We start from the raw sequence: 25,677 nt of genomic DNA, 5'->3' as shown, positions 1-25,677 counted from the left end.
TTGCTATGATGCTTGTATTTTGTCTGATTAAGACATTTCGTATTTTGTAGGGATGGGCATTTCAAGCAAAAATTATATTCGACGATCGCTGGGAATTATTTGATTAAAAAAAAAGCACCTCTGTCCCTCATGCTCACCTGTAACACGGCGTTCGCTCCTACATTAAATTTCTCTGTAGGCCTAACGTAGGACTACGTGTTGTAGCCATTAAAGAAAAGTTAGTTTCATATTTATGTTTAATTATTATGTTATTTTTTCCTTTTCATATATGTTGATTATATGAAAAGTGAACAGTGTGAGTAGCCTAATCATAAGATGCGCAATATCGAGACACATCATTCTGATCACTTCATTAAGTTTTATTTTGTATAAAGCCTTTCTTTAAAGTGAATTTCATTTTGTATAAATTGTATCATAATTTTAATCAATGTTTCATCAACCAATTGCCTGGATTTAATAAATAAGAAGCAGCAGACAATAGCCAATCAGGGGTGCGTTTCCCAAAGCCAACTATGGTCGCAAGTTCCGTCGTTACCAATAGAGTTAGGATTAGGCTATTTGCCGGTTGTGGCAAGCTTTATGCGTCTGTTTTAGCTAACTCGAATATCGTGACTCATCCCTATTTTGTAGGCCTACCTGGCCATTTATGGTTTTTCATATTGTTCAATAAAGTTCTTGGTAAAAAAGAAAAAACAAAAGAAAAGAAGCTACTGTGCCTAATATTACATACTGTATATTACTGTATCCAGCGCGCAAGGTTTGGTTTATGTGCAAGTCTTCTTCTCTATTTTTAGTGTATCTGTGTCAGAATTACAGCGCCTCGTACTGGTCTGGCATGTAAACTACATTGGTTTGAGTCGGTTTGAGTGGTTTCGTGTGTACGCAGATATTTCTTGAGACACCGCCGTGTTTACGGAAATTTTTTTTAGAACGAGGGAAAAAAAAACATCGGATAGGGAAAGCTCTGGCTTCGTGTGGATGTGGCCTACTCTCCCAAATTGTATAACATAGATTATGTAATAATATAAATATACATTATTCTATTGGTTGACAATCTCATTGAAGAGTTGCTGGAGATCCGTCTGGCCAGTGATGGGTCTGAAAAACAGTTCTGTCAACAGGCTTCGGACCTCCATCTGTAAAGTGCTTGACGTAAACAGCATGTCCATGAATGTATGGTGATCTCTGGGGATATGATGGCAGAGAATAAGCATGTGCAGAGCTCTTTGGGCCTCCTCCTGCAGTCCTGTGATTACTGCCCAACTCTTCAGGCCAGGAACATCTGAAACAGAAGGAACAGGAAAGTCATCACTTTCACATTTCAAACATTAAATGTAAAAAGAACCAGAAACAATTCAGATAATCCATGCTACAGATGGCATACAGTATATTGCCAAAAGTTTTAGGACGCCTGCCTTTACATGAACAAGAACTTTAATGACATCCCATTTTTAATCCGTAGGGTTTATTATTGAGTTGGCCAACCCTTTGCAGCTATAACAGCTTCAACTCTTCTGGGAAGGCTTTCCACAAAGTTTAGGAGTTAGGAGTATAGGAATTTTTACAGTATTTGTATTATAGATTATATACATCAGAGAAAAACACAGGTGTAGTCCATCACATTATGAATATGACACTTTTAACACTATGAATGTTATCCATTATGAAACAAAAAATATAGGAATATACTTGTTATGAATTCTGTCCGTGTTTCCCCGTTCTTTGTGTTTTTGGTTTAGTCCTGTTTTCTGTTTCCCCGCTCCTCGTTTCTTGTTTAGTAGTTCCCCATCATCACTATTAGTCTTCCCAGGTGTCCCCGATTAACCACGCCCCCCAGTTATCTTGTTCAGCTCGGTTGCCCTGTGTTTCAGTCCAGTCTTTGTGAGTTCTTGAATGTGTGATGTTGTAGTGTTGATGTAGGTCGTTCGTTCGTTCGTTCGTTCGTTCGTTCGTTCCTTCCTTCCCTGAATCCTGTTCTGAGTCTTTGTCAAGTTTGGAGTTTGTTTAATAAAGTGTGTGCTGCAAGTGGATCCTGCATTCTTGCTTCAATCACAATCGTTACAGAAGAACTCACCAAAAATGGATCCAGCAGTTGTCAGCAACCAGGCCCTCAGAAGTTTCTTTGCCTCGATATTTTAGGAGGGCCAATCCATCGAGAGGTATGTGAGGGACTTTATGTCGTGCTGTCGTCCGGGGGCTTTAGACGACCTCGAGCTCATGGACTTGTTTTGGAGTGGGTTGGATATATTGTGCATATTGAGCATATGTATGTGTTAAAATGTAGGCTATTTATACACAAATAATACCATAATTTATGACATCTGTAATAATTTAGTGTATTTAATATAAAATTCCACACATTATGATATATAAGTAAATAAATTCACATATTTTCAATAAATGTAAAGCAGCAATTCCTTATGTATTCAATATATTGCATAATATAGCCTTTTATTGTGTATATTTTCAAAAGGCCTATACATTAAAAAAACAATATATTGGTCATTCATAAGAAAATATTTTTCTTTGCATAACTAGGGATATTTATTCTCATCTTCACTTTGAACCTATTTTTAATTTGAATAGTTTTAAATGTAATAAAGTTATTTTTGTGAAATGTTTGCTTGACAATTGTGCCTTTAAAATAAATGGCACACACATATATATATATATATATATATATATATATATATATATATATATATATATATATATATATAAAGAGTTAAGATGCAAAAGCCTCTAAGTGCCATCTGAAAATTTCTTCTAGAATGATCATTTTTATCAAGCTCGTATATTTAAGTCCATTAATTTCAATGAAATGTCAATGAAAATTACCTATTAATTGTCATTTAAGTGAAATTACTGAACTTAAATATATGAGCTTGATAAAAATGATCATTGTAGAAGAAAATTTCAGATGGCACCTAGAGGCTTTTGCATCTGAACTCTTTTTTTTTTATATATACACACACAAATACACATATATATATATATATATATATATATATATATATGAGTTAGATAAGTCTATACATATCTTTTTCATCTCCGTGCGTGCTGTGACTCTGTTTGACGCACCCACCGCTAGCCTAGCTTAGCACAAAGACTGGATTAAATGGCTACAGCTAGCATACTAATCCCAATAAGTAACAAAATAACGCAAACATTTTCCTATTTACATGTTGTGATTTGTATAGTCACAGAGTGTACAAATAAGTTCATATGAGACACAGACATCTTTTACCGTATAAATACTAGGAACTATATTCTCAGAAGGCGAAGCACTACTACTTGGGCGGAGTGATAACCGCAGCACCTGAGAGGCGCACCGTTGTTTCTAACGTCAACAAAACCAACGTGACTAATGGTGCTTTTCCACTGCATGGTACGGTACGGTTCGGCTCACTTGTGGCGCTTTTCCACTGCATGGTATGGTACGGTATGGCTCGCTTCGGCTCGCTTTAAATGGTACCACCTCTGTTCAGGTTCCAAGTGTACCATACCGATACTAAAATGTGACGTGGAAGCACTGTAGATCACTGATTGGTCAGACAGACAGAATCGTCACTACCAGCGTCATTGTATTTGCGAGACATCAAACCCGCTAGATTTAAATAGCCAGTAACAGACACCGCTGTAGCACCTGTTTTAAAACTACTTTCTTGACTTGCTTGAAGAAAAAAAACTTCCAAAAAAGAAATGGCTGAATCGTGGTCAGTGGAAGAGAAGCGCAGACGTTCCTCTTGTTGGTTGACGAGGAGCGGATAAACTATAACGATCAGTCATAATCCCACCCACTTTGAAGCGGTACTAACTGCAGTGGAAAAGCAACCGAGCTAAAGCGAACCGAGCTGTGCCGAACCGTACTGAGCCGTACCGAGCCGTACCATGCAGTGGAAGAGCGTCATTAGTTTACCTCTAGCTCCGCTCATTTGTTACTGGGGCGATAGAGCGCTTTTGTGACAACTCAATACTAACATTATAGGGGATACATGGAGCCCGGGAACACCTGCAATAGTAGTGACCACCCTATTCATATAACTATTCATATAATAGTGTCACTAACGTTACATTAGATCTAGATAATGGCACTGTTACAGTAGGCTAGTCATCTAAAAACATAACGGAACACTTACCGCAGCCACAGGTGATCCACTTTGTCCCGTCTGTGCTATCTATGGGATGGCCGTATCCTTCAACACACGTTTCATGGTCCGTGTGGCAAATTCCATTTTCTCAAAATAGTCGTCCTCAGTGAAATGTACTGAGCAAACACGATGGTCCTTGATGATCTCTTTAGGTGTGTTTGGATCGATATCCAGAGCAAGTAGCTATTGATTCATCAGGTCAGCGTTTTTGATTGGAATTCTATGAAACATCATGGTATTACCTGGTCTCTCCTGTTTATTGTCGCAGCTTTTTACAATACTGCGAGAACCCATGATTGTAAACTATGCTTTTACTATCTAGTAATTGCTGACTCCATTACTCCAACTCTGAGCGAACTCTCTGTGGTTATCACTTGGCCCAAGTAGCAGTGCTTCGCCTTCTGAGAATAAAGTTCCCAATATTTATACGGAAAAAAGATGTCTGTCTCATATGACCTTGTTATTTATACACTGAGTGACTACAAATCACAACATGTAAATAGGAAAATGTTTGTGTTATTTTGTCACTTATTGGGATTAGTATGCTAGCTGTAGCCATTTACATCAAGTCTTTGTGCTAAGCTAGGCTAGCGGTGGGTGCGTCAAACAGAGTTACAGCACGCACGGAGATGAAAAAGGTATGTATGGACTTATCTAACTCTGGGGGATACGGTGAATAAGCTAAAGTCCAAAAAAGTCGGCGTGTTCCTTTAAATGACAGTGCATAGGCTGAACCTTACAGTGGCCGTAGAACCTTCACCTTAATGTCTACAAGGGTTAACATGACTTTACAAATGAGACTAAATGGGACATCTAATGAGCCGAGATTTGACACAATTATGAAAGTGGCTCACATCATGCTAACAGATGCAAACATATGGTCTCATCCAGTTCTAGAAGCTGTTTAGCCTACGGGTGGTCCACATTCAGGTGGGGGGGGGGTTTATCCTCACTGACAAAATGCTCAGTCTTCCTTGACAGCACTTTACATTCTGCATGGTAGTGGTCTCTCTGTGCATAATTGAAATAATTATGTGGACATTGACCTTTCACATCTTGCACATGAGCAATATCAAAAACTTGACCAGATTTAGCCAGAGGACAGCTCCTTCCATCTGGCCATTTTTCCTAAAACCCTCAAAGTAACACACCTAATAGTGAGTAATTATAGGCTGGGAATATGACCTTGACCAAAAATGACGTCCACACAATTCGGTGTTTCATTGCAGCATGGCACGAATAGCTACATTAGATTTACAACCACGGCTCAACTTCACGACATAGGCGGCGGCCTACATACAAAATAAACACATCGGTGCCGCCCCTATTTTATCAAACATGTTTGATATTTAGGATTTTAAATGCGGGATAAATACGACTATGATTTATTTTACAATAGCGAATGATTGCAATTTTGAAATCGCAAAACCAGACCAGCGGAGATGGCGGACCGGCATGTGGAAGTGATGTAACCTATGGTAACAACACATATTCGAAAACATGAGACAACCATATGTAAAAAAACAAGAAATGGTGTGAAATGGTGTGAAATCGCCTTGTTTTTTTAACATACCGGGTGAGTGTATAAAGCTGCTTGCAAATGTAAACATTAGGCTTGTTTGAGATTAGCAAAATCTGCGAAGAACCGATCACCGCGAGATGCATGCCGGTCAGAAATGTGTCCGAGTGCGGTCCCCCTTCCCTTGCTCTGACGTCAGGCTGTGTCAAAAAACTCTCGCGGTGGCGAGGCAAACTTGTCAGATTTTGTAGTCGAGCGTAGTTGCTATCCACCGACTGCGCTGATCAAATCAAAAGCACAATGGGAAACGACTTGCTGACGCAGCTTAATGCTCATTGGTTTAAACAACTGTTGTTGTTCTCTTTTAAAATGTTTGATTTTAAAACTCTGATATCATGTTTTATAAATTAGGCTGTGACAGTGCGATCTGGGTTATGTGATGTCATTTTTATGAATGAATGAATAAATAAAAATTTAGGCTATGTAGCCTATAAAAGAAAAAAATATTGACAACACGTAGGCTATGTGGAATGGAATTAAATAACAAGTACTTGGCTGTCTTGTTCATGTTTCATATAAAAGCATCAGAACTTAAAATATATCCATTCCAGTCTTTGGACGCCTCAGATGTAAAAGTGACGCCAGAATGAATGGGAGTCAATGGAATGCATTGGGGGTAATCCATCAGCCAAAAACTGAAGCCTCGCGGGTGCCGCCATTGTAGCAGAACTTCACCTGCTGTTAGAATTCCATTTGACTCCAATTCATTTTGGCATCACTTTGACAGCGAATAACTTTACATATGAGGCGTCCAAAGACTTCATTTGTCCATTATTTATTTCTAAAGAAAGACGACAAAAAGGCTCCATTACTTTGTATCTTATGTTATGGCCCCGTAGAAGCCGTTTTTGTAAAAATAGGCTAACGATTGCGTCACAACCACGCGACTTTCTGTCGCACAATAGAGAAATTACCAAATAGACAGGAGGAGAAGCTCGCAGGCAATCTTTTACTGTCTATGAGGCAATCGGGGGGACATAGAGACATAAAGTCAAGAGAAGCCCGTAGATAGAGAGTCCATAAAAGCAACTGGACAAAATATTTCAACAACGTTTTTGAGGAATTAGGTGATTCAGATTTGTCTTGGCACAGCTACTAGAAGATTTACAACTGTCGTCACGCTCAGTTTGAGTCTGCGCAGTCGCTCAGCCATCAGGGAGTGAGTGCCTTAATCGGGCTTCAGTTTTCTCCGTTGAAATCAAGGGGGTCGCTGTGTCCATTTCTTTTACTGTCTATGGGATTACCCCCTTGTAAAAGATGAGCGACATGTTGAACGTGCCTTCAAATATTTGCGCATGCGCAAATCTAGCTCCACCTGTTGACCAAAGTGCAGTACTGCAGAGGTAACACGACTGCATTTCGTTCAGTGTAAATTTGTGAAATTGCTTTTTCTAATTCTGTCAGCACAGCGGTTTAAGCATTATTTAATTTGAACATAGTTACATTATTTGGATCAACAACCTCCATATTTCCTTTTTTTTGAGTTGAGAGGTGATGTTTTGGATGGATCCACATCAGAGAAAATATAATAATCTGTGAACTCCATTGTTATAAACTGCATTGAATGATTCACTTTCTGCTGCTGTTCTAGCTAAACAGTTATTCAGATTGATTCACTTTATATTACCCTTGTTTTAATTGTCAGGAAGAGTCATGGCTCTTTCAACTTTTAGTTTGCACACTTTTTTTATTTACACCGGTTAAAGGTGAAGAGGGACGATGATCTGCATTAGGAGTTGTAGTTGTGCTTGTTCATCCACAAGTGCTTCAGTTTCGGATCGTTCATGTAGCGTTCAAGCAGCAACTCTTTTTCTCTTCGCTCCCTCTCCTTGATTATTTTATTCTCCTTCCTTCCGTTATTCTCCTCTGCCCAGGTGAACAGAAACATGACCCCTTTCTTTTGCACTTTTTCTGGACGTTCACATTGTGCTGGGTCTCGTTCTTGGGGCCGTCAGTAGAGGCTACACAGAAGAGCTTCATCATGAGCTCATCGATCTGAGAGGCATCATCTGAATTGCCTTATTTGGCCTTGGAGTCTCCCATTTCACTGGGTTCACCTTCCTCTTCCTAAAATTCCTGGACCTCCTCCACTTCGTCCTCTGACGCTTCCTCCTGCACCTCGCTGTCCTTCTCCAAGCAAGCATCTTTCTCAGTTTCATTTCAGCCTCCAGCGTTTGGGAGCGTTCAGACTTGAGTAAGTCACTGATCCGGATGGTCTTCCCTGTGTACTCCCTCATCAGGACATGGAGGAACCGCCAACAGTTTAGGAGGATCCACACACTAAATGCGGTAATCTTTAGCGCGTAGTACTTCTACGGGAGTTAGCACATCAAGTTGAAGTACAACTAGCCACAACTGCAGAATCTCGAGGTCATGAAAAGGAAGACGATGAAAATTTAAGATCTTATATTTGCGCATTCTGTTGCCACAATTCGGAAAGGCACAAACACAAACCATTTCTTCTTCACTTGTAAGCAACTCTGATCTTAACTCGTCGCACATGATCAACGCTCCTCCCACCTGGACATTGTTTACCTTTTCCGGCTACAGCACGGGACTGCAGCGCGAGACTACAGCTTGCCGTCTAAAAGACTATTTAGGTGAGTTGAAACAATGGCTAAGTTGCTAAACGTATCTTGTTCACATGTAGGGTCCCTGTTCATGTTGGACAGACATTTTAATTGCATTTTGTGTCTGTTAAGAGGCTCAAAAACGCTCTTTATGTCCATGCCCCCATAGCTGCCGTTTTGGCTGGGTGGGAGCTCTGGGCATTCGCGGTCGCAGCTCCGAGTAGCAAGCACCAATCCGGTTCGTTTTTTTTTCTATAGTCAGTACTCACAAAGGTCTAACGATCAAGATTAACTTAAAAATTGCCCGGAGTTCTCCTTAAGGAATTTTCCGAACTGACAGCGGGCAGCAGGCTACACGACTGCGCGTTTTATTTTAAATATAAAACTTGAAGACTAAGTTAAAAGGCGAGTTCTGATAATTTGTTTATTTAGTTCACAAGTCGAAACTATAAATGTTTCAGCCACTTAACGTAAATTTAGCGTGTTAAATTAGCTTTGCACCAAATGCTTTTAGCCTTTTGACTTGTATAACGTTGCACTTTTTAATGCAATTATTGACTAGTATTAAGTCATCGCGTGTAAATACTATGGCGTTTGTTCTCCATTGTCCATTATAACTGTTAACTTTGCTATTAGGCACAACAACATGAAACTGATTGCCCTAGGTCGCTGCAGCCGTTTTCAAATTGAACGGAGCGGGAAGCAGATTACGACGAGGAGCAGGCACGAGCACCACCACAGAACTTTCAGAGGCTGGACTTGAATTATAAGAGGAAATTCAAAGGTGAGGTTAATGTTTAACCAAATAAAAATATATATATTAAACGTTACAGCCACTCAACATGACATTAGCGTGTAAATAGCTTAATTAGGTACGAATCAGTCAGTGCTATTAGCGTCTGCAAATATATTTCAAAGCAATTGAGTTTCTGTGTCGTAAGTACACATGTAATACGTAATTATTGTAAATGAATGCTTAACCAGAGGTGCCATGGTGGTGTACTTTACATTAGTCCACAATTCTGTATGCAGTTGTTGAACAACGCCACCGAACAGTGCACAGATAAAAAATAGTTGATCACCGTAAGTCATATAGATGCTATTCATTTTATCAGAGAATTTTGTTGAAAATCAGCAAATGTGTCTTTGTTTTTTAGATCATGAAGATGATGGGGTAAACTGTCAGTATTGGTCTCATTGATCACACATCTGAAAGTCTGACTGCATCCTTAGCTGAGGCAAAGTATCAGTACAATGAGTTATTTGAGTTTCTTAATCTTATGATATTCTCTTTCTTTTCTTTTTTTTTTGAAACTTTAAGTGAATCATTTAAAACTGTTATTCTTTTTTTTTTCTTTTTTTGTGTGTAAAAATGCAGAAAGGATTTTCTTTTTTGTGAAACTGTTTTTTTGTTATCTGCATTTCCGTTTTTCCAGGAAATGGACCGAATGCATGCTAAATCTGTGGCTGATTTAAGGTGTTTCCAGGATTCCTTAAAGGTATAGTTCACATTAAAAATTCTGTCATTAATTACTCAGCCTCATGTCAATCCAAAACCGTAAGACCTTTGTTTATCTTCGGAACACAGATTAAGATATTTTTGATGAACCCCAAGAGCTTTCTGTTCCTCCATTGGGAGCTTTCGCAACTAATACATTCAAGCCCCAGAAAGGTAGTCAAGACACCATTAAAGTAATCCATGTGACTCCAGTGGATTAACCTAATTTTATGAAGCGATGCAAGTTCTTTGTTTTGCGGAGAAACAACAACATATTTACCTCTATATTTAGAAATAATATCATCTAAAGCACATTCACGGTACAAATTCTGGTCTTGAGTCAACATAAGCATGCGTCATAGTTCTCCCCTACAGGATTGCAGGTCAGTATCTTCCTAAATAAAGTGATAAGTTGTTGTTTTTTTTCTGTGCAGATTTTGGGAACGTCTTGACTGGACGTGTCTTCAGTGAGGAGAATCTTCAGCCGTGTAAAAATGGAGGGATCTGAAATTGCTGAGCAGTTGGGGTATAGAGGATGGAGTTTAAAAAAAAGTTAAATAAATGCAAGGGTATTGTGTGAAAATGGGGGGGGGAAACAAGTCTAGCTTTGTTGTAGATGAGAAAATATATTTTATGTACTGTAACATTTTAGTGTAATTGCTTTTAATTCTTTCAAATCTTTTTAAAGAAGTGATATTCTGTTAGTTTTTATTGTGAAGTTCTTGATTTATTTACACAAAGAAATACTTTACTGTAAGCTGGAACGAAAGTATTCAAATGTTCATATGTATTTGATATGCATTTACAGTACTCATTAAATCGATGCCTTTTGGATTCAGTTGTTGAATGTGTATGTTATTCAATAGATAAACAGCCTTAAATAGTTCTCGAAGGAACATATTTGACACAGTTAAGGTACAAAGGGGCTTGTCACTGGGGTGGTACCTTAAAGGATCAAATTTGTACCTTTGATAATGGTACAATATTGTCGTAGCCTACCAACAAGTTTTAAAAAAAAAATAAAAGGTTCATTTTGGTTGCCCATGGTACAAATCATGTCCTTTTAAGGTACAAACTGGAATGGTACAAATTTGTTCCTTTATATTAAGGTACAGTTTTGTACCAGTAAAAGGTACTGCCCCAGTGACAAGGGTTTGTACCTTCTTGGGTACAAAAATGTACCAATGTCCTCAGTTCATGCACTGGTCAGGTGACTGTGGTCTGCATCAAATGCTTCTCTATTCATCTCCTTCATGCAGCACCAACTGGCATTTTATAACACATTTTTAATATTTGTGAATATTTGCACAATATAGGGTGGCACCATATCTTCAAAAGTGGTGGGGCAAAATTTGATGATTTTAGGGCGTATAGTGGGGATTATTATTTTGTCATTCCTAACGCTTTACAACAAGGTTGTGTGTGTTACCATTTGCTTATGGAACACGTATTACATGTTTTCACATCGTTTAAAACATTAATTTTAAATGTTTAAATTAGTTAATTTATAAATTACATTTCTGTGTTTTTTATTTACTGCATAAGTATACTTTAAGTCCTTTTTTATCTTACCTGCATACTTAATTATGCCTTTTAAAATGTATTTAGCCTCTGTTTCAATGTTCATTCTATTGCTCTATCATATTTTATCCTTCATTTAATTGCACAGCACGTAGTTACAGGCCTGGTTGCGTCTGGTTCAAATGTTTAGATACCAGTGAAATATCACAATTCTCTATTACAATTTTGATACAGCAAAAACTACTAGCTTATAATGTAAATTTAAAACATTATTAGAGACAAGTAAACAGTCAGTAATAAAATAAAAACAATTAATCCAACACAAATAACAGATACAAATGAAATAAAGGTTTTCAGGTATAACATTAGTTTTCAGGTACAGAATTTGAATAAAGTAGGCCACGGAAATCAAATGAAAATTAACACTGCATAGTCTTCACTGCATAAATATAGATGTATTTTTATTGAAGTTACAAAAGTCATTCAGCCAAAAGCAGTGGGTGGTTTCTTTGTCCATTGTTGTTTGATTAACATTAAAAACACAGCAGCAGGTTTATTAAGCTGCTGTCCCTTTAAGACCGAATCCACGGATCCAACTAAGACATAACCAGCTATGTTTTGGATACTGGTCAAGACAGACATGTTTACATAGTTTTGTTTTAGTTCGTCAAACGCAAGACGTGAAAGAGAATTCAATTCAGTATTGAAGGGTCTGAGCGTGAGCTTCGGATGTTTGTGCACAGTATATGTCTTGTCCTGTAATGATGTAGGGAACGTCTTGGTTACGTATGTTACCCTGGTTCCCTGAAGGAGGGAACAGAGACGTAGTCGGACGTACCATAATGATTGGGATCTCGCTTAGGGAGCCTGTCATCTTCGAGTATTGAAAAAACGAGCCAATCCACATTGGCGTGCGAGATTCGCATCTCGTGCTCCATCCTGCAGTGTAGGTATAAATACGGAAGCGGATGCACGCACCCCTTTTTTTTCGCTGAGGAGCCGAGCGGCGACCGGAGTCAGTGGTGATCGACTGGACTCAACTCCGTTCCCTCTTTCAGGGAATGAGGGTTACATACGTAACCGAGACGTTCCCTTTCAGTTAGGTCACGTTCAACATAGTCGCTCCCCTCCGGACCCTGACGACCAGGTCTTGCTTCCGCACGGATCTCTCAGTGAAGATCTCTGTACCAGTGAAGCACTCACCTTCTTCATCCTCTAACCAACCGTCAGAACAAACAAATACAAAGAATGCTGTTAAAACAGCAGTTGAGAGCTCAGAAGGCCTGGGGTCACCGCTGCACTCGCGCTGTAAACACACCAGCACCGGGAGAGACTTCCAGAAGAAGCACCAACACACTTGCTCGTTGAACACAATCCAACACTCTTCAGAGACATCGACATCTGATCGGCTCCGAAGCGAAAGACAGGTGGTGTGTGCATCTGCTTCCGTATTTATACCCACGCTGCGGGGCGGAGCACGAGATGCGAATCCCGCATGCCAATTTGCATTGGCTCATTTTTTCAATACTCAAAGATGACAAGCCCAAGTGTGATCCCCATCAGTACGGTACGTCCGACTACATCAAACGTGAACAAACTGAAATGGAACCACCATTAGTTATACATAAAAAATCACTGACATTTAATGAAATTATCGAAATTAAGTGTAATTAAATTAACGATTAAGCAGCAATGAGCAGCAAAGCGCGGTTCAACGTAACGTGCAATTAACCAATCAGAGTGTCATTTCCCATTCCCTTTAAAAGCCAGTTGCACTCGCGTCATGGCGGATTGCTATTTACATGCAGGAATTTGCAAGTGAAAAGACTGGAAGCGTCTCCAGAGCGCAAACGAATCGGCTCGTGCACAAGGTTAAAGTGCACAAGCAGACCATCTACGGGACAAGCCGGATTCCACCATATCTTTATGTACAATATTAATATTTTACCTTGTAATCCTTTATTTTTAATATTTGGCTAGTTTGTGTGCTACTGGGCGTCCCTGTGTGTGTAATAAGCGCACATTACTAATGCGCTCTTTAAATAACCAAAGAAAATTCTGCGCCATTGACTTTAGACCAGGTTTCAGCAGTCCATTTCAATTGCCTCAAAATAGCAACGCGCCAACAATGCGCCTGAGTACACCTCGTTAAACAAAGCGGCGCAGGACGTGAAAATGAAACTACAAAAACACTTGCATTGCGCTTGGCGCCGCATTGCAATGAGTGTATGATAGGGCCCTTTATCTCATGTGCCGGGTCAAAAGCCGTCTCGCCCTTGTAGCTCTGGTGGCCTATGTTTTGTTTATTCTTTGCCAGTTTTATATTTTTGCTGATTTAGAATAAATGTTGACTTTTTTAACTTTCTGACACATTAACAGAGATTAATAAATGTTGTAATAAACACATTCCTAATTGTTAGTTCATGTTCGCTAATATATCTGTTTTATACATTTGTTAATATTCATAATGCTGAAGTTGCAATTTTGTACATTTAAAATTATAATTAAGTCGCCTACTTTAGAATGATAGTAAACACATCAAAATTAATACTTTTTAAAACATGAAAAAAGATTATTAAATCTTAAATAATTATTTAAAATGTTCTTAAAGTTAAAACATTTAATTTGACATTATTACAAAATAGTTTTTTTTAAGTTTTTAAAAGTGTGTTAAAAACACTCATGAAAGTATACTATACTCTAAGTACTTATAGCCTATACATAAGCGGCCTTTTATTTTAAATGATCTACAAGTTTTTTTTAAATGCTACTTTTAAGATACAAAGTACACATCTGTACATTCAAAACAATTAAGCACACTTCATTTTCATTTTCACCTTGACTGAACAGTATTACACCCTTGAGATATGCATAGTCATTTAGATTCAGGTCCAGACTCCATACTTTGTTTAGGAACATCTTAAGTTTGTCCACTTCTGCCAGGGTGGGCGGACAGTCATCTGATTTCTGCTGATCGGTCATCAGTATGTTTCTTAAGGATGCTGGAAGCAGGGAAGTCCCACACCTCGAAATTCATGTGCTCTTGCGCAAGTCCCAGGAGGAAAAGAGGCACCCAATGGTTCTGAAGAAGGACGAGCCGGTCGTTTTGGAAGGAAGGTAAACTCTTCAGGAAGTGAATCGTTTTTACCAAGACCCCAAAGGCAGCATGGCACAGTGGCAGCTCACAGTGGCAGCGGTGTGTCTCTGGATAACTAAAGTGCAAAAAGTCACACTTACAGCTTAGGATGCTGAAGAGAATTCCATGAGGATGCTGTTTGTTAATGTATTTTTTCATTTCCTCTAATGTAATGCCTAACTAATGTGAAGCTGTTGTGGCGGGTCCTGTTTTGCACTTCTGAATTGCTCCAGTTTGAATCCTCAAAGGCTTATTTATAGCATTTCCTTTAGTATGTGCCTAATCTTTAGCCTTGACCTTTCTGACCCTTACACATCAGACAGACCTAACTAGCCTATTTACTTTCAAGGAAAAGCTCTGCTCCACGTGGAAACGGTAGGTTCACGCTGTGGGAGCTTAATGATGGTCTGCATGAGGAAAGGGGTTAATGACATTTATCATGTTTAACTGTCATTAACTCACCCTGTACCAAGTCACCAAGGACTAACAAATTCATATTATCTTGGCTTTGGGCTTGAGTTTGGGCCCAACATTCAGTATGTCTGCATAAGAGGTTTAGATTATATTAGTGTTCATTATTCTTCAACATCTGCCTTGATTTTAAATGAAGGGACTTCGGACTATGCTCCTTCAAGAGTACGTGTATAAATATATTTAATATATATATATATATATATATATATATATATATATATATATATATATATATATATATATATACATACATACATACATACTTGAAAAACATTGAAATAGAAATAATCTTAATAATAAATAATCTGTTGAAAACTATCAACATACATAATTATTATTTCAATGTTTATTAGTTGGCCTATACAGAGTCTGATATAACAATCAGCATTGCGTTCAGAAGCAGACAAGCCAAGTGAATAGATAAGTAACAACCTCAGATTTAAAAAATCATATCATGTTTGAAAATAATGCTTTATTGTTTTTATCTAATAATTTCTATTGATCAATTAAATTATCAATATTTGTATATTATTCATACATTATTATGCTGTACTATATTACACTGTATCATACATTATTCATACATTATTACAGCTGACACCACACCATCATGACCATGTTATTATTTAATACTTATATAATTATGGTAATTATTATAGGCCGTAATAATTTACACAATAAATGTAACTGACAATCTACAGACATTTATTATTGAATATAGAAGTGTCATGTTCTCAGGTACTATACGACCTTTATTTTCAATCAATTGTATTTATTTTATTCTATTATTTATTATTCCGTTGTACAATGTATGAAATTGCCCAAGTAGCCTATTGGTAGTCTAGTAGTTCATGTCTTATCGTGTGGTTATTTTTTTCATTTCTTATGCTTAATATAAAGACAATCTCAAAACTGTATGTATTATTCTTCTGTCTGTCCGAATAAGTCTGTCAGTGGTTTCTAGAAAGTTCTGCCATATAAAGGTCCTCGGGCCTCATCTTCAAGAACTGCCTCACTCCCTACAGCTTTCTAAACTATCATCTGATTGGTTTGCGCGTTTGTCCTTCAAGTGTTTGTGATCTGATTAGTCCTAAAAATTATGTGGGCGGTCCTTGTATCTAGGAAGTCTAGGCAACACACCGGTGTAAGCGTGCTTCTTAGCATCACACATCAAATTGTAGTTCTTTAATTTGATATCTCTAGTAAATAGTGAAAATGGGTGACGAGGAGGAGAAATTCGATGGGATGTTGCTCGCCATGGCCCAGCAGCATGAAGGAGGAGTGCAGGAGGTAATATGTCAACACATGCAGCTGCATGCTAGCAGCCGAGCTAACTGATGCACGATGACTGGTTGTAATATAAAATACATCTGTAACGTTACATTAGTTAAGGAGTAACGTTACTTGGCTGCTTATTAGTGTTTGCTTGACAAAGCAGCACATTAATATGCTGTTATCAATTATTGTTTATACATGCACTAATTATATAGTGTAGGGTATTAGAATGTTGTAATATGTGGAGAACGTTTTTTTTACCTAGTCAGATATATTTTTAGACTGTCTTTAATGTGGATGTCCTAGGATGTCAAAAATGCTATTAAACCCATAAACCTGATTTCTATGATATGCCATTCCAGTGAACATTAGTGGCTTGTTGTTGTTGTGTTATACATTTCTAGTTGAGTATCACTTCTGTCCTTTTCTCATTTCTTCTTCATTATTTTTGTTGACAGCTGGTGAACACATTCTTCAGTTTTCTAAGGAGGAAAACAGATTTCTTCTCGGGAGGAGAGCCCGGAGCCCCAGAGAAGGTCTCTTGACTGTCAGTTGTACTAACTAAGATTTAAGTGAAGTCATGAATGCTTTATTTGTGTTTGAGAATCATTGACTGTTTGTCTTTGTGCATCTTAAAGTCAGCATGAAACAGAAGTTGCGATAGCTAGTATTTTATTCCCTATTGTGACGTATATTCTAGTAAAACAGCTTCTCGTAGAGCGGGACTTGATTTTGTTCATTAGAAATCAATTGAATGGTTGTGGTTGGTTTGCTATTGCTGTGATCTAATGTAAGTGACAAGTTGTCCTACCTCTGTGCTGAAAAATACTTCATCAGAGAAGTGTTGTCATTGCAAGAGGGAGAGGAAGTTATTTTGATTAAAGATTATGAGGACACATTAATTTAAAAAAACGCAGCCGGATCATTTACATAATTACCAACGCAATCTATGAAGAGCAGTGCAAATTAGAGTCTGGTTTAAGACAAGCATTTTCTGGGCAGTAAATGGCTCAAATAACAGTAAATTGACTAGCGCAAACCTTTTAAATCTTTTTGCATGATTCATTTAAATACGGGAAACTCCTACAAATGCATATATATAATAAGGTCAGCCATAAAATTAACTGTTCACTCATCTTTTTACTGTGTGTCTTTTGTAAATTCTGTCAGTAGTTTTTTAACACCAAAAGAGGGTTTGCATTGACGTAAGATGTTAGTAAATCTGGCTCTTAAATAATTTATAATAAACTGCAATATTCCATAAAAATAAAAAAAGAATTGTCAATTTTGATTTAGTGGTTACTTTAAAGGAATAGTTCACCCAAAAGTTAAACATTTCTGCTATTATTTACTCACTCCAAGCAGTATCTTATATATATATATATATATACAGGTCCTTCTCAAAAAATTAGCATATTGTGATAAAGTTAATTATTTTCCATAATGTAATGATAAAAAATAAACTTTCATATATTTTAGATTCATTGCACACCAACTGAAATACAGGTCTTTAATTGTTTTAATACTGATGATTTTGGCATACAGCTCATGAAAACCCAAAATTCCTATCTCAAAAAATTAGCATATCATGAAAAGGTTCTCAAAACGAGCTATTAACCTAATCATCTGAATCAACTAATTAACTCTAAACACCTGCAAAAGATTCCTGAGGCTTTTAAAAACTCCCAGCCTGTTTCATTACTCAAAACCGCAATCATGGGTAAGACTGCCGACCTGACTGCTGTCCAGAAGGCCATCATTGACACCCTCAAGCAAGAGGGTAAGACACAAAGAAATTTCTGAACAAATAGGCTGCTCCCAGAGTGCTGTATCAAGGCACCTCAGTGGGAAGTCTGTGGGAAGGAAAAAGTGTGGCAAAAAACGCTGCACAACGAGAAGAGGTGACCGGACCCTGAGGAAGATTGTGGAGAAGGACCGATTGCAGACCTTGGGGGACCTGCGGAAGCAGTGGACTGAGTCTGGAGTAGAAACATCCAGAGCCACCGTGCACAGGCGTGTGCAGGAAATGGGCTACAGGTGCCGCATTCCCCAGGTCAAGCCACTTTTGAACCGGCAGAAGCGCCTGACCTGGGCTACAGAGAAGCAGCACTGGACTGTTGCTCAGTGGTCCAAAGTACTTTTTTCGGATGAAAGCAAATTTTGCATGTCATTCGGAAATCAAGGTGTCAGAGTCTGGAGGAAGACTGGGGAGAAGGAAATGCCAAAATGCCTGAAGTCCAGTGTCAAGTACCCACAGTCAGTGATGGTCTGGGGTGCCATGTCAGCTGCTGGTGTTGGTCCACTGTGTTTTATCAAGGGCAGGGCCAATGCAGCTAGCTATCAGGAGATTTTGGAGCACTTCATGCTTCCATCTGCTGAAAAGCTTTATGGAGATGAAGATTTCATTTTTCAGCACGACCTGGCACCTGCTCACAGTGCCAAAACCACTGGTAAATGGTTTACTGACCATGGTATTACTGTGCTCAATTGGCCTGCCAACTCTCCTGACCTGAACCCCATAGAGAATCTGTGGGATATTGTGAAGAGAAAGTTGAGAGACGCAAGACCCAACACTCTGGATGAGCTTAAGGCCGCTATCGAAGCATCCTGGGCCTCCATAACACCTCAGCAGTGCCACAGGCTGATTGCCTCCATGCCACGCCGCATTGAAGCAGTCATTTCTGCAAAAGGATTACCGACCAAGTATTGAGTGTATAACTGAACATAATTATTTGAAGGTTGACCTTTTTTTGTATTAAAAACACTTCTTTTATTGGTCGGATGAAATCTGCTAATTTTTTGAGATAGGAATTTTGGGTTTTCATGAGCTGTATGCCAAAATCATCAGTATTAAAACAATAATAGACCTGAAATATTTCAGTTGGTGTGGAATGAATCTAAAATATATGAAAGTTTAATTTTTATCATTACATTATGGAAAATAATGAACTTTATCACAATATGCTAATATTTTGAGAAGGACCTGTATATATATAAATTAGTTTTTTATATTTAGGGAATTTGGATATTTTTTTTTTTTTTTAGGATAAGATTAAATTTGAGGAATGGTTTGAAATGATGTTATTCACATTTTTTATTAGAATTAGAAACCAATGCCATCTTTTTAATATAATTTTTTTGTTTAATGATGAACAATTGCTGAATGTACCTTTATTCTACATATTGGCTAAATTTGTGAGCATTTGATATTCCAACCAATTATTGATCTGCTTTCTTTTGTCCTATAGCTGGTTAAAGAAGTGTTTGCTCATCACAATCAGCTAGCCCTCAAAGTTCAGAAAGACAAACAGTCCAGACAAGAGAAAGAGAAGAAAGAGAAGGCTGACCGAGCTGCCAAACTAAAGGAAGAGGAGAAAAAGAAGAAACAGGATGCAGAGGAGCCTAGAATCAAAGAACTCACTGATGAGGAGGCTGAGAGACTCCAGTCACAATTAAATCAAGTGGGAGCATTTTTTAATAATTACAATTCATAAAACTTTTTTATTCCCCGTTTATGTACTTAATGTTCTGATACCGTTTGGCCTGGTTTCATAGACAGGGCTTAGATTAAGACAGGATAAGGTCTAAGTTCTATAAGGGCATTTAGTAGCTTTTCATAAACATGCCTTAGAAAAAAAACATGACTGGTGTGCATCTTGAGACAAAACAATGGCACTGACATAATTTAAGATTTGTCAGTGCAAGTTGCTTTCAGTTAAAACAGATCAAACATGCATTTTATTCTGGGATTAGCTTAAGCCTTGTCTGTGAAACCGGGAGTTTATGTATTACCTTATCTAATAACAAATATGCATAAACTAAATACTTTTACAACTTAAAGGAATAGATCACCCAAAAATGAAAATTCTGTCATCATTTACTCCCAATCCATAAGACTTTGAAAAAACTTTGAAAACAAAAATCAAGATATTTTTAATGAATCCTGTCTAGAAGATTAATGGGTTTGGAATAACATGAGGGTGATTAAATGAGAGAATTGCAATTTTTGGGTGAACCATGTAAGCATCAAATGTGATTCATGAGTAACTTTCACCATTTCTCAGACAAAACAAGAAGAAAATAACGATTCTGGAGTAGCTGAGAAAACAGATGTCGATACATCAGAGAAAGCAAAAGATACAAAAGTGGGATTTATATCATTATTAAATATACTAATGAAAACTGAAATGATGATATAGATTTGAGCAGCTCTACATAAGTGTGTAATGCTCACTTTTGTGTTTATGTCAGTCGGACTCAGAAGGAGAGGAAGATGAAAAGGACAAAGACAAGATGAAGCCCAATGCTGGAAATGGAGCAGACCTTTCAAACTACCGGTGGACTCAGACACTGTCTGAAGTGGATGTGAGTCGTATTTTTTTAAATTTACCAGTTGAACAGAGAGTCAGTCAATCAGAGAGTTATTTTGTATTAGTCCGTTAACTGTACACTATTCCTTAGCCTTGGCGCTCCCTTCTTTTCATAATTCTGAGTTAGAACCACTGCACTAAATAATGTCACTGTTTCAGTCAATGAATTCGGCCCTACAAATCCTTTTATTTGCACACATATGCATTTCAGCGCATCACTATTTATTATACACACAAGGTGAAGATCAGAATGTTTATGGGTAAATAACACATAGCTATACTTAGGGATGGGTATCATTAAGGTTTTAACGGTATTACTACTCTTACCGATACTGCTTATCGACTCGGTACTTAAACGGTATTCTTATCGGTTCTTTTTGGTATTTTTGTTTATTTTTTATATTCGGGTAATAATTAACATTTGCTTTATATTTTGAAATGTAAAATATCTATAGCAAAAGAAAAAGCAATGATTTAACAAAACCAATAAAATATCTGTTTATTATGCTAGTTTTTTTGTTTTATATACATGAGATAGGACACGATAAGCAAAAACAAGTACAAACACATGGTCAAAAAAAGAATACAATTAAACAAAGATACAAATTATATACACAGTGCTTTAAATTCAGGAAGGTCTTCTAAAATTACTTTTCAGGTAAGTGTTTTTGTCTGAAAATAAATCTAATTTAGTAATCAAATGTAAAATAACACTGCATAGTTTATCATAGATAGATTAATGCTTATTAAAGTTTAAGTTATTCGTTCAAGAGCTGCGAGTGATTTTGTCTGCCTTTTGTTGTTTGATTCGCATTAATGGCTCAATCGTCAGCAGGTTTATTAGACGCTGCCCCTTTAAGACCGAGTGCAGATCTAATAGATGACTGATGCACCATCATTTTCTCCTAACTATTTACGTCCATTTAAGACATAAACTGTGTTTAAGTGAATAAACTGTTTCAGTGAATCTCAGAGCTGGTCATTTTTATATTTTTTATGTATATTTGATAGTTTAGATGCGCACATGATGCCCAAAGTTAAGTATACTCTCCTTGTCTCGTTCCAGTCCATTTCGGAGCGCGTCGCCTTGTGAACAGCGTCTCTTGCGCAGATTGTTGTGCTTTTAATAGCTTTTTTAATGATTAAATGCGTCTGCAATTTAGCAACAGTAGAGACTGCATTTTACAACAATCACCGATCGTGCTGATTCTGACGGTACGTGAAGGGAAGGGAAGGGAAGGAGGTTGCGCTAGACAGAATGCGTCTATTTTGTAATGGTTTCATCTCAAATATCTTCTTTTTATAATCTCTGAAAGCCGAAATCTAAAATAAAATTAGAATAATATCCCAGATCTAAAGTGTACCCACGTTTGAATGTTTAGTTCTGTCCTGTTCTGTACGTGTATTTTCTTAATTTCTCCAGTACCGACAGCAGAACCGATAACGTCCGAGCTTAGCGATACAGCTGTCTTTCAAAATTCAGCCCTGGGGCCTGTTTAATACCGGGTTTCGGTATCCATCCCTGGTCATACTTAACCCAAAATCAAAATGGAAAAAAAAAACAGATTTTGCATGAAGAAAATACATTTGCATTGTAACATTTTCATGATAATTAAGGTAATGGGAGGAATTGTGGGGGAATGTTTGTAAAAAAATAAAAAAAATAAAAAATCTTCAATCATAAAAGACCCTCTGCCCAATATCTCATCTGTCAAATCCTCTCGCAGCTGGTTGTGCCTTTCGTTGTGAACTTCCGTCTGAAGGGCAAGGATGTGGTTGTGGACATACAGCGGCGTTCGCTGAAGGTCGGCTTGAAGGGTCACCCGCCTGTGATTGACGGACAGCTGTGCAATGATGTGAAAGTGGAGGAGAGCTCTTGGCTCATAGAGGATGGGAAAGTGGTCACCATCCATTTTGAGAAGGTATTGATGAGAGCATGCATAGATGGCATTTGCTTGAGTTTGTGATTTGCCCGGATGACTAATGATGCACGTTTATTCCAGATAAACAAAATGGAGTGGTGGAGCAGGTTAGTGGCCACAGATCCTGAAATCAACACCAAGAAAATTTGCCCAGAGAATTCCAAGGTAAGAGCAAACTCTCCTAGTCAAAAGGGTTTTTGATCAAGGGTTGATTTCCAACAGCACATTCAAGCTTGAACGGATCATTGTTTAGTCCAATAAATATTGAATTATTACAAGACAAAATGAGGAATCACACCCTTTTATCCCATGCTGTGTTTTTAAATGGAATCTGCTCAGCTGTCAGATTTGGACGGTGAGACGCGCAGTATGGTGGAGAAGATGATGTATGATCAAAGGCAGAAGTCCATGGGGCTGCCCACCTCTGAAGAGCAGAAGAAGCAGGATATCCTGAAGAAGTAAGAATACAAAGTCATGTGGTGCTACCAGAAAAAAACCCATAAAACTGGAAATGATGTCAGAGAGAAACTCTCATGATTGTCTCTTTAATATTCAGATGATTTGATATTTTTTTGTAAAATGTCATGAGTTTCGACTCCTAAAATATATGAATTAATAAATAATTCATTTAAATGTTTTTGTTCAATACATTTTACCTTGAAATAAAATTTCATAATATATACCACAGTTAAAAAGTTTTCTCAGTAATTTTTTTTTAAAGAAATTAGTACTTTTATTCAACAGAGAATCGCTAAATTGAGCAATGTGACTCTAAAAACAAATAAATTCTGTTTTGAACTCTTTTGAATTCTTTTGAACTTTGTTTATCAGAAAAAAATCCTCTAAAAGGTTTCCACACAAAAATATTAAGCAGCATTAACTAAAAATTGGTTCTGAAGTATAATGTGACTCTGAAGACACGTAATTGCTGCTGAAAATTCAGCTTTACCTATATGCATTACATTTTAAAATGTATTCAAATTGAAAACAGTTAGTATGAGTTAAGGTTTTTTTTTTATGTTACCGACCTCAAACCTTTTGAACGCTCATGTAAATAAATCCATTCTGTGTGTTTAAAGTTGAAGCATACTCTTCTGAATGCATACATTTTCTTCTGTCTGCAGGTTCATGTCTCAGCATCCTGAGATGGACTTCTCTAAAGCCAAGTTCAGCTGAGAGCCGTTTGTGCTGCATAAACCTCTGAATGATCATCACTGTACATGTGACCCAAGGTTACCCTCCTTTTCTGCTCACCTGATCAGTTACACGAGTTTGTTTTTGTGGGTTTACAAGTGTTCAACTAACAATTTCCATATTGTGATGATGAAAGTATCATACACCATCTCTTGCTTCTTTGTCTTTTTGTTTTTTAAATAAATCAGTTGAAACCTTACCTGTTTGTGTAACTTTAACTCTTAAAGTCTCTTAAAACTATTATGTTGATTGTCACTGTTTTATAAATGTCCTGTAAAGTCACGTATACAGACTGCTGGTTAGAGCGCCGCACTTTCCAGTGGTAACCTGGAATAAGATTATTGTTTCATAGAATGGTTTAGAGTTAATGTATAATAAAATAACTTTTTGATTAGTGAATCTGAATAGTTAATCAAGTGTTACTAGGATGAGCTTAATGAAAACTTTTATGAAGACATTTTTATACAAGTTGACCAAATTTATGGCAAATTTAACACTACATTTCTGAAATTACAAACTAGAGTGAAGTCAAGTGCTCTGCCCCCTAAGAAATGTTGCTAAAATGCACCCAAAAAAAATACAGTATCATGTTTTTTCTGTATTTTTCTGAGTGTTCAGTTGGCTATCTTTATTCTAATTAAAGATTTTATTACTTTAAAATTAAACTTTAAAACATTCTATTTTATTTATAAATCTTTTACCTATATTCTGATCTACTTTACTGTTCGATAAAATAGTATGTCATGTGCGGCATTCACAGTACTCATAAAATAGTAAAAAGTACCCGGATGACCTACTTCTTCCGGTGAGATTCTGAAGTGTGCATAGTACGATGACACTTTACTATCCCATGAGGCCACGGGAGAGGATTTGTGAATGACCGTGAAGCTGAAAACACGGTGAATGTAGTATGTCCAGATTACATTCATACTATAGACCATATTTTTTTAGCTGTCGTTAAGTAAGTAATTGTTAAAAACAAGTAGGCTACCTACTCAAGAGAATATGGCTGCGTCCGAAATCGTATACTCTCTTGAGTAGGTTCTTATTTTGAGAAGAATTTTGTGATGAATCACTTCATGACCACTAAAAAAAAAAGAGTATTCTATATAGTATGAATGTGTGTAGTATGCATGCAATCTGGAAGTACTACATTCGCCATGTTGTCATTATCAAGTGACGTCACTTCACTGCGATTCACAAATCCTCTCCCGTGGACTCATGTGATAGTAAAGTGTTCATCACACTCACACTTCAGAATCTTGCAGGAAGTAGTAGGTCATCTGGGCACTTTTTGCCTACTATTTTATGAGTACTACTTTTCATTCATACTACTACGACTATTCATACTACTTTTGTCACATACTGTTTTTTACCTACTATATAGTAGGGAAGTATGCAATTTCAGATGCAGTCATAGTGATGACACAAGGGGTCAGTGTTTGCAAATGAGTGTTGAGACAGTGGTTCTAAATACTGGCTGTTTTTGTGGGAGCTGCAAATGGTTTTTCCTCTCCTGGCCATCAGGTGGCGGCAATTTGTAATGTGGGTTGAAAACGTGAGGGTTCCTCTCGTTTTCAACCTTACACATTTTACCATGGTAATTATTGTTACCACTGAAACATATCATACTTACTACAGTTGTCACTGCTGTAAAATAAGAATAATTTAATACAATTAATTTTTATTGATTTTAATCATGGTGGCTAATAAATTACTGTACTGTAATGAGAACTCTGGTAGAAACTGAGATCTAGAGACCCTTATGCTAAAAATAATAGTAATTTCAGATTAATCTATTGTTTTCCCATCATTTCCTTTAAACAGTTCCTCTCACCTATATTTAAACCCAGTACAGTAGGAAGATATTCATGAAGATTTAATCATCCTTTTTTACACCACACAGAAGACAAGCATTATTCTCCACACTAACAGTCTTTCTGTTTGGGATCACTTTGGCCCTACCAATATGAGAATCTAAACAAGA

The 25,677-nt window shown here is 37.4% G+C and overlaps 2 protein-coding genes and 1 long non-coding RNA gene across 4 annotated transcripts; 2 read left to right on the top strand and 1 right to left on the bottom strand.

The window, feature by feature from the left end:
• Nucleotides 1-993: 993 nt before the first annotated feature.
• On the bottom strand, nucleotides 994-14,614 carry nr0b2b (nuclear receptor subfamily 0, group B, member 2b). Its single transcript, XM_077200147.1, is given in 3 exon segments — nucleotides 994-1,282; nucleotides 14,157-14,307; nucleotides 14,309-14,614. Coding segments are annotated over 3 exon segments (699 nt in total). The 3' UTR covers nucleotides 994-1,040.
• On the top strand, nucleotides 9,735-10,632 carry LOC143708809 (uncharacterized). The gene is made up of 2 exons (XR_013193661.1): nucleotides 9,735-9,799; nucleotides 10,233-10,632. It is a non-coding gene; the product is annotated as an uncharacterized LOC143708809 (long non-coding RNA).
• A 1,411-nt stretch (nucleotides 14,615-16,025) lies between the features above and the next one.
• nudc (nudC nuclear distribution protein) lies at nucleotides 16,026-23,889 on the top strand. Of its 2 annotated transcripts, XM_077200136.1 has the most exons (9): nucleotides 16,028-16,219; nucleotides 16,663-16,740; nucleotides 19,453-19,665; nucleotides 20,269-20,349; nucleotides 20,456-20,569; nucleotides 22,302-22,496; nucleotides 22,578-22,661; nucleotides 22,836-22,954; nucleotides 23,621-23,889. In XM_077200136.1, exons 1-9 carry the CDS (start codon nucleotides 16,145-16,147, stop codon nucleotides 23,670-23,672), a joined length of 1,011 nt encoding a protein of 336 aa, XP_077056251.1. In that variant the 5' UTR covers nucleotides 16,028-16,144; the 3' UTR covers nucleotides 23,673-23,889. The 2 variants fall into 2 exon arrangements, with proteins under 2 accessions (XP_077056252.1, XP_077056251.1); XM_077200137.1 differs by lacking the exon at nucleotides 20,269-20,349 and having other exon boundaries at nucleotides 16,026-16,219.
• Nucleotides 23,890-25,677: the final 1,788 nt, after the last annotated feature.

The sequence above is a fragment of the Siphateles boraxobius genome, unplaced genomic scaffold, assembly GCF_051911475.1.
Source record: "Siphateles boraxobius isolate OS27281-9 unplaced genomic scaffold, OSU_SipBor_1 43, whole genome shotgun sequence".
Lineage (NCBI taxonomy): Eukaryota > Metazoa > Chordata > Actinopteri > Cypriniformes > Leuciscidae > Siphateles > Siphateles boraxobius.
Note: the sequence above shows the minus strand (reverse complement) of the source record. Positions and strands in the feature narration are given on the sequence as shown.

Bases quoted from the DNA above. Each gene is read 5' to 3' on its own strand.
- nudc (XM_077200136.1), top strand. From the start codon at position 16,145: ATGGGTGACGAGGAGGAGAAATTCGATGGGATGTTGCTCGCCATGGCC. The intron at 20,350-20,455 runs GTGGGATTTATA...TGTTTATGTCAG, and splicing joins AGAAAGCAAAAGATACAAAA to TCGGACTCAGAAGGAGAGGA. The intron at 22,662-22,835 runs GTAAGAGCAAAC...GAATCTGCTCAG, and splicing joins TTTGCCCAGAGAATTCCAAG to CTGTCAGATTTGGACGGTGA.